Genomic DNA, 18,689 nt, shown 5'->3' with positions numbered 1-18,689 from the left:
TTCTCTCTCTGGATTCTCCTGGACTCATAGGCTCTCTACTAGACTCATTGTTGTAAAGTGACCAGCGAATTCCACCAAGATGCTAAGTCCAGATGAATTTTTGAGGAGTTTATTGGCCGGTGACTAGAGGGGGCTAGGGGAAACCCAAATGCTGTAGCTGTGTTGCCTCTAACATAGCTCTGAGGCCCCCCCCTTTTTTTAAACAGAGACAGAGAGTCAGAGAAAGGGATAGACAGGGACAGCCAGACAGGAACGGAGAGATGAGAAGCATCAATCGTTAGTTTTTGGTTGCACATTGCGACACCCTAGTTGTTCATTGATTGCTTTCTCATATGTGCCTTGACTGCAGGCCTTCAGCGGACTGAATAACCCCTTGCTCGAGCTAGAGACCTTGGGTCTAAGCTGGTGAGCTTTTTGCTCAAACCAGATGAGCCTGCACTCAAGCTGGCGACCTCAGGGTCTCGAACCTGTGTCCTTCCGCATCCCAGTCCGACGCTCCATCCACTGCGCCACCACTGCGCCACCGCCTGTTCAGGCCTGAGACTGAGCCCCCCCCCCCCCTTAAAGACCAAATTACATACTGGCTGGGCTTGGTTGGAGGGGGAGTATTATGCAAATCTCCAAACGGATCTATCAAACGGAGAACACTGCTTACACCCTAAAGGCTTATAAGAAAAGCGAAGAGATTCTCACATAAGTTCCATCTTCCTTGTTCTGTAGTTAGACTTAGCTGACCCAGTTGCCCTTGCAAGCCCTTCCTCCTGCATTCTTCTTTCCTTTCTTCACAGAAAGGAGGAGGTAAGAGGCCTGACTTTTCCTCATGGCGTTGCTAATGCTGTTTTATTATTTTATTTTTTTGTATTTTTTCTGAAACTGGAAACGGGGAGGCAGTCAGACAGACTCCCACATGTGCCCGACCGGGATCCACCCGGCATGCCCACCAGGGGGCGGTGCTCTGCCCATCTGGGCCGTTGCTCTGCTGCAACCAGAGCCATTCTAGAGCCTGAGGCAGAGGCCACAGAGCCATCCTCAGTGCCCGGGGAAACTTTGCTCCAATGGAGCCTTGGCTGCTGGAGGGAAAGAGAGAGACAGAGAGGAAGGAGAGGGGGAGGGATGGAGAAGCAGATGGGTGCTTCTCCTGCGTGCCCTGGCTGGGAATCGAACCCGGGACTCTTGCACGCCAGGCTGACGCTCTACCACTGAGCCAAGCGGCCAGGGCGCTAATGCTGTTTTATAGTTTCTTGGCACCTTATTGTAAGGTATTTTTCCCCGCCGAGAAGGAAGGAAGAGGGCCGGAGCCGCAAAGTGTGGAATAAGTAAACGGCTTTATTGAGTACAGAGCGCGCATCCCGCCCGGCAAGGTTCCCTGGCCCTGAGGAAAGAAAGAGAGATGGAGGTAAAAAATGGAGGCTAGGGAAGTTGCATGGATTAAACCGCGTGGGAGATATTTAAAGGGTCCCTCTAGGGAAGTGGAGTTACTATGACGTGGTGAAACTTCACTGGCTGGCAGAGGATCGCTTCTTTCTAAATGGTTCCTGGGAAGCTTCCTTTGGCGGGCTTGATTGTGGGCGGTCCTAGCGAAAGTGGGCGGGTCTGAGTTCCCCACATGACTATCCCTCTATCCACCGACCTTACACTTATCACATCATCACACCCCAAACAGGCCAGGCCAAAATCTCAGGGCTCCCAGCCCCCTCAGTCTTCTCTCTTGCCTCTCTGGACTCACTAGCAAAATGGCTGGTTGAAAAAAGCCCTTTTCCAGCAAATAATGGCCCCTCCCAAGCAGGAAGGTAATTTGTACCTTACAATCTGCTTCCCAGAGTGCAAGCAGCAGCAGCTTTTCACAGACCACACACACATGGCGCTGCCATGTGCCAATGCAAAATACAAGCGAGCAAACATAATTCACTTGTTTCACCCTTGAAACACATTGGTTTGCCGAACACTAAGAAACATACTCTCAAAATCGCATGGACTTCTGTTGTGAAATCTTTTCTGCACTAAGTCAAGGACCCACATGCTGCCCACCCCAGGTTGCTGTCAGATAATAGTCACTAGGCTATTAAACGACAGGCTGCCTGCATTATACAAGAATGAAAGTTTCGCCGGTTCGAAACCCAGGGCTTGCCTGGTCAAGGCACATAAGGGAGTTGATGCTTCCAGCTCCTCCCCTCTTTCTCTCTCTTTGTCTCTCTATCTCCCTCTCTCTCTCCTCTCTAAAATGAATTAAAAAAAAAAAATTAAAAAAAAAAAAAAGAATGAAAGAAAGCATTAGTCATCAGCAACTTCCTGCTTCTGTGCATGGTGCACGGCAGCTATGCCCGCCATTTGCCCCGCGCTGTCTGAGAAAGTTCTTGGCGCAGTACTCGCGAACTCCCCACAAAAGCTTGTACACCACCCACGGAACCTCACAGACTTCGCCTAAGCCCCCTGCGCAGGCGCAGAAACAGCGCGGGCGCTTCCGCTCAGGAGCTGCGGCGGACAACCCGCGGCTCCTGCTCAGGCACTGCCACGGCCGGCCTTGGGGGCCTTGGGTGACGGGCCGGAAATGGCGCTCTTCGTCTTTCCCGGTCTCTCGCGGCGTGCGTCTGTGTGAGCAGTGCTGTCGCTCTTAGGTTTCGACGCCAACGGCTTCTTTCCTGGCCCTTTCGGCCGCCAGCTCGTCTCTGTGGTCGAGAGAAGATGGTGGGCCGGAACAGCGCCATCGCCGCCGGCGTGTGCGGGGCCCTCTTCATCGGGTACTGCATTTACTTCGACCGCAAGAGACGGAGTGACCCCAACTTCAAGAACAGGCTGCGAGAACGTGAGTGGGTCCCCACGCCAGGCGGCTGACTCCCGCCTCTCCGCCGCCACCTCCTCGCGCCGGACCCGGAAAGAGGCGGTCCCCCGCCGCCCTGGCGCGGTCCCTCCATTTTGGAGCGGCGGAGACGATTCTCCCATGTGTCCTCACTTGGGTTGTATAAAATACATTCTTTTTCTATTTTAACTTAGAGTATGTGTGTGTTGGGGGTAGGGGCTTGAGTTTCTTTCTATGTTTGTATTTGCGTTCGCCTTCTAAAACCTACATGCTTATTACCCGGAAAGTCTTATTTTTTCTATTTTACCAATTTTTGCGTGAGATCCAGTCGGCAGGCCCGACCCTGCAGCGTCTTTGCATTCTTTTTTTTTTTTTTTTCTTCTTTTGTATTTTTCTGAAGCTGGAAACGGGGAGGCAGTCAGACAGACTCCCGCATCCGCCCGACCGGGATCCACCCGGCACGCCCACCAGGGGCAACGCTCTGCCCATCCGGGGCGTCGCTCTGTCGCGACCAGAGCCACTCTAGTGCCTGGGGCAGAGGCCTAGAAGCCATCCCCAGCGCCCGGGCCATCCTTTGCTCCAGTGGAGCCTTGGCTGCGAGAGGGGAAGAGAAAGACAGAGAGGAAGGAGAGGGGGAGGGATGGAGAAGCAGATGGGCGCCTCTCTTGTGTGCCCTGGCCGGGAATCCAACCCGGGAGTTCCGCACGCCAGGCCGACGCTCTACCGCTGAGCCAACCGGCCAGGGCGTCTTTGCATTCTTAAACTCTCCTGGCGGCTGCGCCCCGTGCTGCCAGGATATGAACGGATGCTACAGAATTGCAGGGCGTCCAAGGGCTGCGCCTTCCATCTGGCGCGGCCCCATTTCAGACCTGCGACATCACCCCGACTTGCGCGAGAGCGGATCGCGCCCCCAGAGCCACGGCGTTCTGGATTTCCGAGGCAGACTCATTTGCAGCAATAGAAGAGCAAATTTGTTGGATTAGGAAATATTTTGTAATTTACCTACGTTGCTCAGTTTCCGAAGTTAAAATTGAATCGCAATTGAAGCCCAGAAAGAATAAAGAAGTGATGTTCTGTTTCCTATTCTTTAAATTCTATAAGGCATTTTCTGTGCTCAGTACGCACGTGTGGCCAGTGCCTGCCACAGTTGACCGCCCTGGCCTCACAACATCCCAAATAGGACGTGGAATCCTCGCTTATGTTTTAGGAGGGCGAAGATAGAGGTAATTTACTTAATGTTACGTAGACTGACGGAAAGAATACTAATTTGGGTTTGACACTGAGTTTCCACGTCCAGGTTAGTCACAGATTAGCAGCATAATTTTGAGATTTCTGAATCTTATTTTTCTCAGTAAGATCAGGTAACACCACCGGCCACTGGTTGGTTTTTTGAACATTAAGTAAGACGTTTGCAGTGTCCATCACCACTCTTGGCATGAGGAAGGTTCCTCCATTAATGCTGGCCTTAAGTGTAACCACTGGAATTTAGATAAATTTCCTATAGTTTTAAAAGTAGTTGCAAATACATAGCTCTGTTAGGAATGTTTTAACCTTTTCTTCCTTTGGAAACGCTGTAATTCTGTTATAAGACCTTGAGAAAAATAATTTTTAGTTGAATAAATAAAAGCTGTCTTTCTAGATACATTAAGACTTTTTTTCTCGCCTGACCTGTGGTGGCACAGTGGATAAAGCATCGACCTGGAATGCTGAGGTTGCTGGTTCAAAACCCTGGGCCTGCCCGGTCAAGGCACATATGGGAGTTGATGCTTCCTGCTCCTCCCCCCCTTTCTTTCTCTCTCTCTCTCTCCTCTAAAATGAATAAATAAAAATTAAAAAAAAAAAAAGAAAAGATTTTTTTTCTTGAAAATTTCTTTTCATCTTTAATTCGTTAATTTACCTTTCTGGCTTGAGTGTTTGTGTAATGATTTAAGTGGTCTGGTTTGAATTATTAACTGATTAACCTTGGGCAACCTACTTCAAGTTTTAGTTTCACTTTTGTAAAATATATTATACCAGAGTTACTATAGTCTCTGGCACATAGTAATTGATGAATGCCAAGGATTTTTATGAACATAATTTACTTGATATTTTTAGCAATTAGAACTAATTCAGTCATTTTGCACTCTGATTATAGATTGTGTATGATTGGCTGATTTTAACAACTTGAGGAGTCTAGCATTTGTGGAATTAAATTTACTTCAGTTTAGCTAGTGAATTTTTCTAGTCTAATTTCCAATAGAATATTTACATCTGCAGGATTTCTCAATTTAATTGTTTTGGCTTGTTAACTTTTCTAATTTTTTTTAGGCTTAAGTTATTTAAGGTTTGAAGTAGTATCTGAGATTCTGAAGCCTTTTAAAAAGCATAATTTTTGTTAATCATTAATAAGTGAAAATTGACTTCCAAATTATAGTGCTTACTACAGGTGTGTTTTACTTACCCAGTACTATATAAAATGATTCAGCATTTAAAAATATATATATTAAATAATCTTGTTTAAATGGATGCTATATAAATGACTTAAATTTGGAACTTTTTGTAAGCTTGTGTAGAGTTTTAACTTGTTAGGTTTACACAATAGCCCATGGAACCTCTAGCAAATTCTGAGTCAAAGCCTGATTTTGCTGATTGGTTTGCCAGTCTGTTTCCATCTGTCCCTTTATCATAGAGGTACTGTCTGATACTATAGCTGCAAATAAGGTAATGTAACAAGTTGTCTTAGGAAACTAAAGCCAGAATGTTTAAAGTTGGTAACTGTAATCTTTAAAGTTGGTAACTGTATCCAACATTCAGCAGCAGCATACTCCTCTCCACCCTATAAACTAGAAAATTAGATAGTAATGGAAACTTAAGTTTCTCTATACCAGATTTTATTACCATTTTTGTCATTTTACATAAATTCTGGTTTAGCAAATTGTATTTGTTTATTCCACAAACTTGCCGTGTTCATTTCTTTCTTTTTTTCTTTTTTATTTATTTTTTTAAATTTTTTTCTTTATTCATTTTAGAGAGGAGAGGGAGAGATAGAGAGAGAGAAGGGGGGGAGGAGCTGGAAGCATCTACTCCCATATGTGCCTTGACCAGGCAAGCCCAGGGTTTCGAACCGGTGACCTCAGCATTTCCAGGTCGACTCTTTATCCACTGCGCCACCACAGGTCAGGCCTTCTTTTTCTTTTTTAAATTAAGGGAGAGGCAGGAGGCAGAGACAGACTCCTGCAGGCACCCAGACCAAGATCCACCCGCAAGCTCCCTCCTGGGCAAGATGCTCTGCCCATCTGGGCTGCTGCTTGGCAACCAAGCTACTTTAGTGCCTCAGGCCATGTAACCATCCACAGTGCCCAGGGCTAGCTTTGCTCCAACCCTTCCAGCCTTGACTATGGGAGGGGAAGTGAGAGAGAGAGGGAGAGGGGGAGCAATCAGTTGCTTCTCCTGTGTGCCCTGACTGGGAATCTAACCCAGGACTTTCACACACTGAGCCAGGTGGCTGAGGCAACCTGTCAGGGCTACCATGTTTATTTCTGAAATGCCTTTTATTTTGATGGGAATGTCTTCACTTCTACAGCATTTAGAGCAGGAGTCGGGAACCTTTTTGGCTGAGAGAGCCATGAACACCACACATATATATATATTTTTTGTATTTTCCTTAAGTTGGAAACGGGGAGGCAGACAGACTCCCGCATGCTCCCGGCATGCCCACCAGGGGGCGATGCTCTGTTACAACCAGAGCCATTCTAGTGCCTGAGACAGAGGCCATAGAGCCATCCTCAGTTCCCTGGCCAGCTTTGCTCCAGTGGAGTCTTGGCTGCGGAAAGGGAAGAGAGAGACAGAGAGGAAGGAGAGGGGGAGGGGTGGAGAAGCAGATGGACGCTTCTCCTGTGTTCCTTGGCCGGGAATCGAACCCGGGACTCCTGCACACCAGGCTGATGCTCTACCACTGAGCCAACCGGCCAGGGCCCGAACACCACATATTTTAAAATGTAATTCCGTGAGAGCCATACAACGGCCTGTGTACATTATGCATTATCCAATAAAAATTTGGTGTTATCCCGGAGGACAGCTTTGATTGGCTCCAGCTACCCGCAATCATGAACATGAGTGGTAGGAAATGAATGGATTGTAATACATGAGAATGTTTTATTTTTTATTTATTTACTTTTTTTTTTTTTAATTTTTTTTACAGAGACAGAGAGAAAGTCAGAGAGAGGGATAGATAGGGACAGACAGACAGTAACGGAGAGAGATGAGAAGCGTCAATCATCAGTTTTTTGTTGAGACACCTTAGTTGTTCATTGATTGCTTTCTCACACGTGCCTTGACCTTGGGGTTATAGCAGACCGAGTAACCCCTTGCTTGAGCCAGCGACCTTGGGTCCAAGCTGGTGAGCTTTGCTCAAACCAGATGAGCCCACACTCAAGCTGGCAACCTCGGAGTCTCGAACTTGGGTCTTCCGCATCCCAGTCCGACGCTCTATCCACTTCTCTCTCTCTCCCCTCTCTATAATGAATAAATAAAATCTTTAAAAAAATTTGCAGAGTTCTTACCTTTTTTTTTTTTATTTATAAGGTTTTATTTATTCATTTTAGAGAAGGGGGAGAGGGGGGAGGAGCAGGAAGCATCAACTCCCATATGTGCCTTGACTGGGCAAGCCCAGGGATTTGAACTGGTGACCTCAGCATTCCAGGTCGACGCTTTGTCCACTGCGCCACCAAAGGTCAGGCGTGGAGTTCTTACTTAACATCCAAGTGTTCTTTGTCTTCGTGGCAGTTTTTCTCTGTGAAGTCTTCTATTTCTCTTCTAGTCTTAGTATTCCCCTTACTGCACTAGTCTGTGCCATGATATTTAGGAATTAGTTAATGTAAGTTTGGTATTGTTTGTTATTTTCTGCCAAAAGAGGGCCAAACAAAACCCTTAAGAAACTTGAGGATAGAATGTGAAAAAGAAATGTGTTCTTTTTCCCCAAATAGTTGCCCAGTGATGAACACTTAGCAAAGTAGTTTATTAGGAAAACATAGGCAGTCCTCAATTAATATGTAAGATCAACTTTAACCTATATTTTTCTTTTGAAACTGCTAAATTGTATTAAGCTTTAGAATTGTGGCACTTTGTTTAATGGGGCTAAAGTTGGCAAGAGATACTGGTGTGGTTAAAGCCAGTTTGTAAGGTTAGATAAGAAAAGAAGACTCCTTGATCATAGTAAATTAACAGGCAAACAGGTCACTGCCTTTTTATTTTTTATTTATTTATTTTAATGTATTGATTTTAGCAAGAGAGGAAGAGGGAGAGAGACAGGATGTTCTTGTATGTGCCCTGACTGGGAATTGAACCAACAACTTCTGAGCTTTGGGGTGACATTCCAACCAACCTAGCCACCCAGCCAGGGCAGGTCACTGCCTCTTTAGTATTGGGACTTGGATTTGTGGAGGACATTTGTTTCATTCCAGCTTTGTTTCTGACAGTGGTAAAGTTAACCGTGCTTTATCTTTGGAGAGTTGAGATTTGCTGTGAACCAGCGCGGCTAATAACTCCAGCTCCTGAGTGGGAACAGTATGAAATTAAGAAAATAGGCTTAAAGAGAAATAGAATGGGCTTAGAAGGACTCTCTGCAACGCAGAAGATAGCTTGCAAAAAATGAGTCTTCACCACCCTACCTACTTTTATTTTTTTTCTCTCTTTTTTTTTTTATACTACAGAGACAGAGTCATAGAGGGATAGACAGGGACAGACAGGAATGGAGAGATGAGAAGCATCAATCATTAGTTTTTCATTGCGCATTGCGACACCTTAGTTGTTCATTGATTGCTTTCTCATATGTGCCTTGACCATGGGCCTTCAGCAGACCAAGTAACCCTTTGCTCAGGCCAGTGACGTTGGGTCCAAGCTGGTGAGCTTTTGCTCAAACCAGATGAGCCTGCGCTCAAGCTGGCGACCTTGGGGTCTCGAACCTGGGTCCTCGGCATCCCAGTCTGACGCTCTATCCACTGTGCCACTGCCTGATCAGGCTACCCTACCTACTTTTATAGGGCAAAGTGAAGTCATTAGCAAATCAAAGAGATAATTAAAACAAAGTCACATTTCCAAGGTAACCCAAGAATTCTCCCAAATGCAGAAAACCTCCACCGTACATACATCTTAACTTCACAAAACAAAGAATAAAAGGAAATTGCCTTCGGTCTCTCCGAAGGACATGGGGGATAGGACTGGAGGATAGAATGAGTAGAAACAATCCAGCAACACAACTAACATGGAGGTGTGGAGAAAAACAGCCGTTAGCAACTTAACCAAGCAAGTGAGGTGGTGGTTGGGGTGAGTGCAAATACTCAGCTTCATTGCCAATATGGAGGAAATGGGGGGGAGAACTAAGCCTTTTGCTTAAGCCTCGAACTACAAGAGCTTTGCTACTGGTAGTCTCCCACAGAGATTTATTTACCTGAGGTCATCCAAGTAATAAGTATTAGAACCTTGCCTTTCCTAGCTAGCTATGCCATGTGGTTATTCTCCATGTCACTGCTAGATTTTAGTGATTAGGTATTTTATCATAGCACAGCTCCTTAGCTGAAGAGTTGGTATTGAACTATATATATAATAAAAGCGCTTGTATGGCATGTTATAAACTAGCCACAATTTAAAAATACTTCACATACATTAACTCATTTAATCCTCACATCTCTAACGCAGGCACTGTTTTTGGACGAATTTTACATAAGAAGAAAGTGAAGCAAAGGTTACTGTAGCTTGCCCAAGGTGGCACTGTAAGTGGAAGAGCTGGTATATAGACAAAGCCTGTGCCTTCTTTGTGCCAGCACCTTCACATTGGGGTGTACAGTGAATTGCCAATTTAAGTACACATCTCTTGCTCCTGGAGATGTAGTATTGCTGTTTCACAGCAAAAACAAGCCCCCCCCCAATAAAAACCCACATCTTTGACTGTAGGCAGAGGTTTTTTTTTCCCCTTAACCAGCCAGCAGTAGTGAGTTAATTTAACAATGCATTTCTGAGCACTGTTCCCTATCCCTGATTTTTTTATCAAATGCATGAACACTACATTTTAATTTTTTTTAAAATTGATTTTAGCAAAGGAGGGAGAGACAGGAACACCCATCTATTCCTTTATGCCCTGACCAGGGATCGAACCAGCAACCTCTGTGCTTCAGGATGATCCAGCCAACTGAGCCATCAGGCCAGGACTTTTTAGAAAAAAAAATTTAGAGAGAGAGAGAAACACTGATTTGTTTTCTTTATGCATTCATTGGTTGATTGCTATATGTGCTCTGACTGGGGATTGAACCCACAACCTTGGCATATTGGGATAACGCTCTAACCAACTGAGGTAACCAGCCAGGGCCTACATTTATTTATTTACTTACATTCACTGCTCAGTCGTAGCTGTGCTATGATAAAATACCTAATTACATACAAAAATTAGGGGATATTTTATCATTTCATATTCATTTTGAAATATCTCCTAATTTTTGTGAGCAGTATAATTTGAGATTTTAGAGAGAGTGGAAGTGTGAGGGGGAGACATCTTCTTGTTTTCACTTATTTATGCATTCAGTGAATGACTTATATGTGCCCTGACGGGTTTGAACCCACAACCTTGGTATATTGGGACAGTTCTCCAACCAACTGAGCTATGTGGCCAGGGCTATGTTTATTATCATTTTTTTGTTTTTAAAGAAAACTTTCTCTGCCTGACCTGTGTTGTGCAGTGGGTAAAGCATTCAAACTGGAAGGCTGAGGTAACTGGTTCAAAACCCTGGGCTTGCCTGGTCACTGCACATATGGGAAACAACTATATACTACAAGTTGATGCTTATTGCTCCTCCCCACCCCTGTTTCTCTCTCTCTCTCAGAATCAAGAAATAAAATCTTAAAAAATGTAAAATAACTTTCTTAAATGCTAATTCTCCCCCCCTCTTTAAGAACGCCAGTCCGTGTTCAACATTTAGTAAATAGAATCTACTGTATTTTAGTAATGAAACTCCTTAGCAATGGTGGTTTAATTCTAGCTCATTTTCATATTCCTTGTAAGTTGGGAGGGAGGGCTTGCTCTGCTGTAATTACTCATGAGACCTAGCTGTTATAGCTAACTCCATCTTGTAAATGGCTGATCTTGGTGCCTAGGAGGAAGGAAAAAACTCCTGACCAGAAATGTCATATTGCCCAAAGCTCCTTGACCAGAACTATTCATATGACCCTGACAAATCACAAGGAGACCTCAGAAGCAGAAAGCCCAAGGAATTGGTAATATTTTGGAAATAGAATGAATGACTGCCACAGCATTTAGACTTCTTTTGATTATCATTTTAATGATAAAATGAAAATATTTCATTTCTTATAGGAAGAAAGAAACAAAAGCTTGCCAAGGAGAGAGCTGGACTTTCCAAGGTAATACCTAATCTACTTCTTTGTTTAGATTGTATAGGGGTGTGCAAAGTAGCTTTATAGTTGTGAGTACACGAAACACTTGAATTTGTATTTATTAATTATTGTATTTTACATATGAACAACGGCAAGCCTACTTTTGCTCACCCCTCTACTGTATACTTTATAGAAATAATTATTTAAAACTCTATTTTATGGCCTGACCTGTGGTGCTGCAGTAATTAAAGATTTGACCTGGAATGCTGAGGTTGCTGGTTTGAAACCCCGGGCTTATCTGATTAAGGCACATATGGGAGTTGATGCTTCTTGCTCTTCCCCCCTTCTCTCTCTCTCTCTCTCTCTCTCTCTAATAAAAAAAATGAATAAGAAAAAACAAAAACACCCCAAAAAACTCTATTTCATGTATATATTTTGAAGAAAGCTACCTTGATGTTCTATTTGAAAATATAATTTGCTGTTTTTAGGAATAGTTAACTGAAATCAGTTGTAGATTAATCCATCTCTTCATTGTTTCTCATTTTTTTGGCTGTAAAAAACAGACAACTGTTTGCCCAGTATTTAAGAGGTAGTAAAATGGTAGACTCCAGTCTTACACCAAAAGGCTCAAACCTATTCACTCAGCTGCTTCAAAATAATAAAATAAAACATTAATTTTTCTTTCCTTTAGAACCACATGTTTATTTCAGAAGTTACGTATTCATAGCCACTGATCCAGAATCCTATCACCTGAAAATTTTTTACCTAGTTGTAGTATATAAAGGTAGATATAAATCTTTCTATTCACTTTTTTCTTTTCCATAGATCCTGTGTTCATGATTATTTTAAATGACTACATAGGTTTATCTGCCTGATAAAAAAATGTTCTGTGACATGTGTAAGTAAAGTAAGTAAATGTTAATCATTGTGCATATAGTTTTATTTTTTTAACTTTATTGATTTTTAGAGAGAGAGGAAGGGAAAGAGACACTGATTTATTGTTTCACTTATATTTATTCATTCTTTGGATGATTCTTGTATGTGCTCTGACAGGGGATTGAACCTGCAACCTTGGCGTATTGGGATGTTGCTCTAACCAATTGAGCTACCTGGCCAGGGTGCTTTTCTTCTTTTGTAAAGATTTTGTTTATTCATTTTAGAGGGGAGAGAGAGAGAGAGAAGGGGGGAAGAGCAGGAAGCATCAACTCCCTTATGTGCCTTGACCGGGCAAGCCCTGGGTTTTGAATTGACGATATCAGCGCTCCAGGTCGACACATTATCCTGTGCCATCACAGGCCAGGCGAGCTTTTCTTTTTTATTGAAATAAATTCCATTGTCTGGATTCCCAGCACTTGGACTACTGGATCAATAGTGGTTCTTTTTGAAGCAAGTTGAGGCAAGAAAAAAAAATTGATAAATGTTACATTTTGTTACTTTGAAACAATCAAGTAAGGCAGTAGACTGATTGGACTTGATAATAGTGAAGTAAAAATGAGAGACAAGCACACAGTTCTATTGTGTCCAAAACTACCTTTCTGAAATGTGTTTGTTGTGTTTCAGTTGGGTTTTTTTTCTTCTTTTTTTTGTATTTTTCTGAAGTTGGAAACGGGGAGGCAGTCAGACTCCTACATGCGCCCGACCGGGATCCACCCAGCATGCCCACCAGGGGGTGATGCTCTGTTACAACCAGAGCCATTCTAGCGCCTGAGGCAGAGGCCATAGAGCCATCTGCAGCGCCCGGGGCCAACTTTGCTCCAATGGAGCCCTGGCTGTGGGAGGGGAAGAGAGAGACAGAGAGGAAGGAGAGGGGGAGGGGTGGAGAAGCAGATGGGTACTTCTCGTCTGTGTGCCCTGGCCGGGAATTGAACCCGAGACTCCTGCACGCCAGGTTGATGCTCTACCACTGAGCCAACTGGCCAGGGCTTGTTTCAGTTTTTTAAGGCTATAGGAACATTGATATATTAAAGGCTTGGATTCAGGTCTCATCATATTCTTGCTGTATCCTGGGGTAGTCTGTGAGAGATGCCTTCACTTTCAGAAACTTAAATTTTTTCACCCATGTTGGATTATAGGAGTGTATTTAATATAATTCAAGAACCAAAGATTTACATTAATAGAATCCAGGTCTTTAAATAAAAAGGAATTTTTTAATAGTGGGTTTGCATTTTTAAAAAGAGACAAGCAAAATAGCTGGTGGCATTGTTAATCATTTGGTCCTGTAATAGGTAACAAACTGGAAAACAGAAACACAAAACTGCAAACTTACTTCATCAAAGCTGCTTGTAATTATAATAGCAAATGTTTGTGAAGTACCTCAACTGCTCAACAAATATGTAATTATTATGCAATTATATAGTGTTTAATGGTATATTCTATTGCCATTTAAGAGTAACTATAATCTTTTAGATGCATGTAAAATCATTACAAGATAATGTTGGACTAGAAAAAACAAGGTGATAACACATAAAATTCTAAAATAATGGTAATCAAAAAATAGTACTGTGCGTATTTTATGGTAGAGGTATTTGTATTCCTCTTTAGGTTTGACTCAACTTTCTAAGAACTGTTCAAATACCAGTTTGAGCAATAAATACTTTTTTCTTAATTTATTTCAATGTAGATAACTAATTTTTGTGATTGCTTTTGAAGAGTAAATTGTAATTTGGGTGTTTTTTTTTAAGTGGTATGATTTTTTGGGTATTGGTTATGTCCCCTGACATAATTTTGTTAACTTATTAAATATTCTATTTTTAAACAGTTACCTGACCTTAAAGATGCTGAAGCTGTTCAGAAATTTTTCCTTGAAGAAATACAGCTTGGTGAAGAGTTACTCGCCCAAGGTAATAGTCATGAAAAAACAAAATAACTTCAACGAAGTAAATGTGGAGATTCTTAAGTGGTTTTATTTTAGTTTTTTATTATTCTTTAATGTTTGTTTATTTTTTAGAGAGAGGGAGGAAGGGGGAAACACACACACACACACACACACACACACACACACACAGGACCATTGAGCTGTTTCTGTATGTGCCCTGACTGGGTATCAAAAGGACAACCTCTGTGCTTCCTAATGATGCTCTAACCAGCTGAGCTATTTACCAGGGCCCTTATATGGTTTTATTAAATTATTCATGAGTGGAACATCTAGCAACTAGAAGATTGCTCCCACCAATGGGTTGTACAAAATGGAAGGTTTTTAAAAATTTTTTTTATTCCTTTTTATTAGAGAGAGGAGAGAGAGAGGAAGAGATAGCGAGAACAGGGCGAAGGAGCAGGAAGCATCAACTCCCATATGTGCCTTGACCATGCAAGCCCAGGGTTTTGAACTGGCGACCTCAGTGTTCCAGGTCGATGTGTTTTATCCACTGCACCACCACAGGTCAGGCCCAAAATGGAAGATTTTTATAGGAAGCGGGTGGGGGAAGGGAACTATTAGTGAAAGAAATCAGAAATGATTATTTAGGGACATCTTTTCTTTGGGGGCAGAGAAGGGGAAGGGTTTTATGTAGATTTTCTTTTCTTGGGGCAGGGATGAGGAAGGGTCTTTGCAGTGAATTACCTTATTTCTTGACCAGAGAATTCTTTTTTTTTTTTTTTTAAGAGACAGAGAGTCAGAGAGAGGGGTAGATAGGGACAGACAGACAGGAACGGAGAGAGATGAGAAGCATCAATCACCAGTGTTTTTTTTTTTCATTGCAACACCTTAGTTGTTCATTGATTGCTTTCTCATATGTGCCATGACCGCGGGCCTTCAGCAGACCAAGTAACCCCTTGCTTGGACCAGCGACCCTGGGTCCAAGCTGGTGAGCTTTTTTATTTTGCTCAAACCAGATGAGCCCGCGCTCAAGCTGGCGACCTCGGGGTCTCAAACCTGGGTCCTCCGCATCCCAGTCCAACGCTCTATCCACTGCGCCACTGCATGATCAGGCTTGACCAGAGAATTCTTGATTGGTTCATTAAGATTATGTTTCTGGGAGAAGTTGAAACTGCAGTTAGATCAGGTGTTAGAAAATCTAAGTTTGGTGTCATGGACTTTTAGCATAGTGATGTCTTATGGGCTGATTTTTTATTTTTATTTTTTAATTTTATTTATTTATTTATTCATTTTTAGAGAGGAGAGAGAGACAGAGAGAGAGAAGGGGGAGGAGCTGGAAGCATCAACTCCCATATATGCTTTGACCAGGCAAGCCCAGGGCTTTGAACCGGCAACCTCAGCGTTTCCAGGTTGACGCTTTACCCACTGCTCCACCACAGGTCAGGCAGATGATTTTTTAAAAAGACCCAGAAAACTGGGTAGAATTCTTCACACTGATATAAATTTATGGTTGATAAGGAGCTTTTTCAGTGTAATATGGTTAACAAAGTCAGTGGGTCTGTTTCCTGTCACAAACAGAGAAGATGTTGCTTTGAGGCAACAGGTTCTCCACAGAGAAAAAGGTTTATCCACCAGGCAGCCAAACAAGACTCGGGATAAAGCTCAGATCAGTCCCCCTGAATAAACACTTGAAGTGAATTTAGAGGGTGTAGAGCCAGTATCCACGGCCACTATCATAGCAGCCTGGCCCATGCAGGTTTGCATTGGATTCGTATAGTCGGTAAAGAAACAATGGAGCCAAAAACTGGTGGTCCATCATCTTTAATCCTAGCTTGCACCTGGCGGGCAAATGAAATAAACACTGGGCTCCAAAACCCACTCACATTCAGTGCTCACAAAGCTACTGACTTATCCGAGTTTCCTAGAATCAAAGGTTTCTAGCTCACCAGACTTTTACACCTCTGTTCCCCATCTCCTTCCTTCTCTCTGCACAAACTGGTTTCTCACTCAGCACTCTGCCATCTTGGCTGCTTCTGGCCTCCTCCACGTGGTTTCTCTCTCCTTTCCCCTCTGCTCTCTCTCCTCTAATGCTAATCTCAGGAACCAAGAGAGCAAGCTACCGTTCTGCTCCCATTTTATAGTGTAGAAATCAAAACCTTCAATCCAATATACAAAATAGGGAAGTCTCTGATACAAAGTCACTTATCAAAGACATGATGGGATTGTACCACCCCACATCAAAAAGGGTAGGAAAGGCTTAGTCCTAAAACCAACCCCAGGCTACAAGGATCCTGCCTGCCCACAGCCCGCCCCCCAACACACATTAACGTCACCTGGGCAATGGCTTCCACGTGGGCAGCGCCATCTTTAACAAAATATATTTTATCTGCCCAACAGAGGGTAAAGAGACACTGTACATGTTTATGTATTCTAATTCAAGAGTTGTGATTGGACAATCTTGGAACCAAACCATCTAAGGTAGGAATGGGGAAGGTGAGAGAGAGCACAAGGAAACTCTAGGTTGGGTAAGATCTAGGAGCCCAGCATCCCTTGCTTCTGACTACTGTCCACGAGGATGAGTCAGCACACAGATGTTGGACAGAGACAAATTTTTGGTTCTGGCCACCCGTCCCAGTCAGTTGTTGGCTATCTGTGCCTGGGTGAACCCCCGGGACTAGTCTGATCCAGCTTTCTCAGTGCTCTCTGGGGCAGTCTAAGGAGGCCTACTGTTATCTCCTAAAAGACACTATAAACTTGAAAAAAAACTAAAGATTTGGTTTCAGTACAGCTGTTTCTTTTTCTTTTCTTTTTTTAATTTATTGATTTTATTTTATTTTTTTTACTGAGAGAGGTATAGATAAGGACAGACAGGAATGGAGGGAGATGAGAAGCATCAACCATTAGTTTTTCGTGTGGCACCTTAGTTGTTCATGGATTGCTTTCTCATATGTGCCTTGACTGGGGGGCTACAGCAGACCAAGTAACCCCTTGCTCAAGCCAGCAACCTTGGGTCCAAGCTGGTGAGCTTTTGCTCAAACCAGATGAGCCCGCGCTCAAGCTGGCGACCTCAGGGTCTCGAACCTGGGTCCTCCGCATCCCAGTCTGATGCTCTATCCACTGCGCCACTGCCTAGTCAGGCGATATATTGATTTCAGAGAGGGAAGACAGGAAAGAAGACAGAAACATTGATTGTTCCTGTATGTGCCCTCACTGGAGATCAAACACACAACATTGCTATATTGGGACTATGCGCCAATGAACTGATCTCTCCAGCCAGGGCTCAGTAGGAAAATAGAGCTTTTTCTTAAAAAGTTTTTGTAACTTCTATCTAAATAAAGTCATGAGTTGTCATCAAATAATGATGTTCTGGTCAAGGATGGACTGCATATACAAACTGGTCCCTAAAGATTGTAATGGAGCTGAAAAGTTCCTGCTGCCTAGTGACTTTGTAGCTGTTGTAATGTCATTATGTAGGGCAATTCATTACTCACATGTTTGTTGTCATGCCTGGTGTACTATGTGGGGAATAGGATTTATCAGCAAATCTCTCTTTGTTGTAGGATTATTTTAGGCTAGATAATTTTTTTTTTTTAAGGCTAGATAATTTTTAAGAACCGCAAACATGGGAGAAACTGAAAAGCTAGAAGTTGCTCTTTATAGAAAACATTGACATTTGTGAGGGAAATCTCTTTGTAAAGGTGTCTTCCTCGTACTGGGAGGAGGGGTGATTTTATTTCTAGAAACCCTTATCAATGCAGAAGACAATGACTTCAGTTTATAACAATCTTACCCTTGTTTGCTGTGCTTTTCCTGGTCACCTCCCATAACTGACTCCCCCACCATCATCTTCTGACTTCTGCTGAAAAGGGTATTTAATGTTTAAAGTGGTGGCTTTAGCCTGACCTGTGGTGGCGCAGTGGATAAAGCGTCGACCTGGAAATGCTGAGGTCGCTGGTTCAAAACCCTGGCTTGCCTGGTCAAGGCACATATGGGAGTTGATGCTTCCAGCTCCTCCCCCCTGTCTCTCTCTCTCCTCTCTAAAATGAATAAATAAAAGTAAAAAATAAAAAAAAAGAACTTAAAGTGGTGGCTTTAGCCATTTCGATGAGGTTCTCAGTTTTTCTTGGTCTCTCAGGTATACAGGAGGTATACTGGTAATTAAATTTTTGTTTTTCTCCCTTATGAAATCTCCACTGCCAGTCGTATAAAATAACAGTAACTTTTTATGTTTACACAAATTCTTACCCCTGTGTTACAGTTGCCTGCAGTGTATAGTACATAACATACTGCACAGGTCTGTAGCCCAGGAGGTGTGTATAACAGGCTGTACCAGCTAAGTGTGCTTGTCCTGTGGTGGCGCAGTGGGTAAAGCATCAACCTGGAATGCTGGGGTCACTGGTTTGAAACCCTGGGCTTGCCTGGTCAAGGCACATATGGGAGTTGATGCTTCCTGCTCCTCCCCCTTCTCTCTCTCCTCTGTCTCTCTCCTTTCTTTTTTTTTTAAAAAAAAATTTTTTTTAATTTATTTATTCATTTTAGAGAGGAGAGAGAGAGACAGAGAAAGAGAGAGAGAGAGGAGGGGGGGAGGAGCTGGAAGCATCAACTCCCATATTTGCCTTGACCAGGCAAGCCCAGGGTTTCGAACCGGCGACCTCAGCATTCCAGGTCGATGCTTTATCCCACTGCACCACCACAGGTCAGGCATCTCTCTCCTTT

At 43.2% G+C, this 18,689-nt stretch overlaps 1 protein-coding gene and 1 non-coding gene across 2 annotated transcripts in view; both read left to right on the top strand.

The window, feature by feature from the left end:
• Nucleotides 1-2,497: 2,497 nt before the first annotated feature.
• Nucleotides 2,498-18,689, top strand: part of TOMM20 (translocase of outer mitochondrial membrane 20) — a 32,750-nt gene continuing 16,558 nt past the window's right edge. The window contains exons 1-3 of the mRNA XM_066235435.1: nucleotides 2,498-2,803; nucleotides 11,139-11,185; nucleotides 13,917-13,998. Coding sequence (XP_066091532.1) covers nucleotides 2,683-2,803; nucleotides 11,139-11,185; nucleotides 13,917-13,998 — 250 coding nt within the window. The 5' untranslated portion in view covers nucleotides 2,498-2,682. The remainder of the gene's footprint in view (nucleotides 2,804-11,138; nucleotides 11,186-13,916; nucleotides 13,999-18,689) is intronic.
• Nucleotides 3,548-3,677, top strand: LOC136321193 (small nucleolar RNA SNORA14). The gene has a single exon (XR_010728476.1). It is a non-coding gene; the product is annotated as a small nucleolar RNA SNORA14 (small nucleolar RNA).

Source organism: Saccopteryx bilineata, chromosome 1 (assembly GCF_036850765.1).
Source record: "Saccopteryx bilineata isolate mSacBil1 chromosome 1, mSacBil1_pri_phased_curated, whole genome shotgun sequence".
NCBI classification, from domain to species: Eukaryota; Metazoa; Chordata; class Mammalia; order Chiroptera; family Emballonuridae; genus Saccopteryx; species Saccopteryx bilineata.
This window is presented reverse-complemented; position numbering and strand designations above follow the sequence as displayed.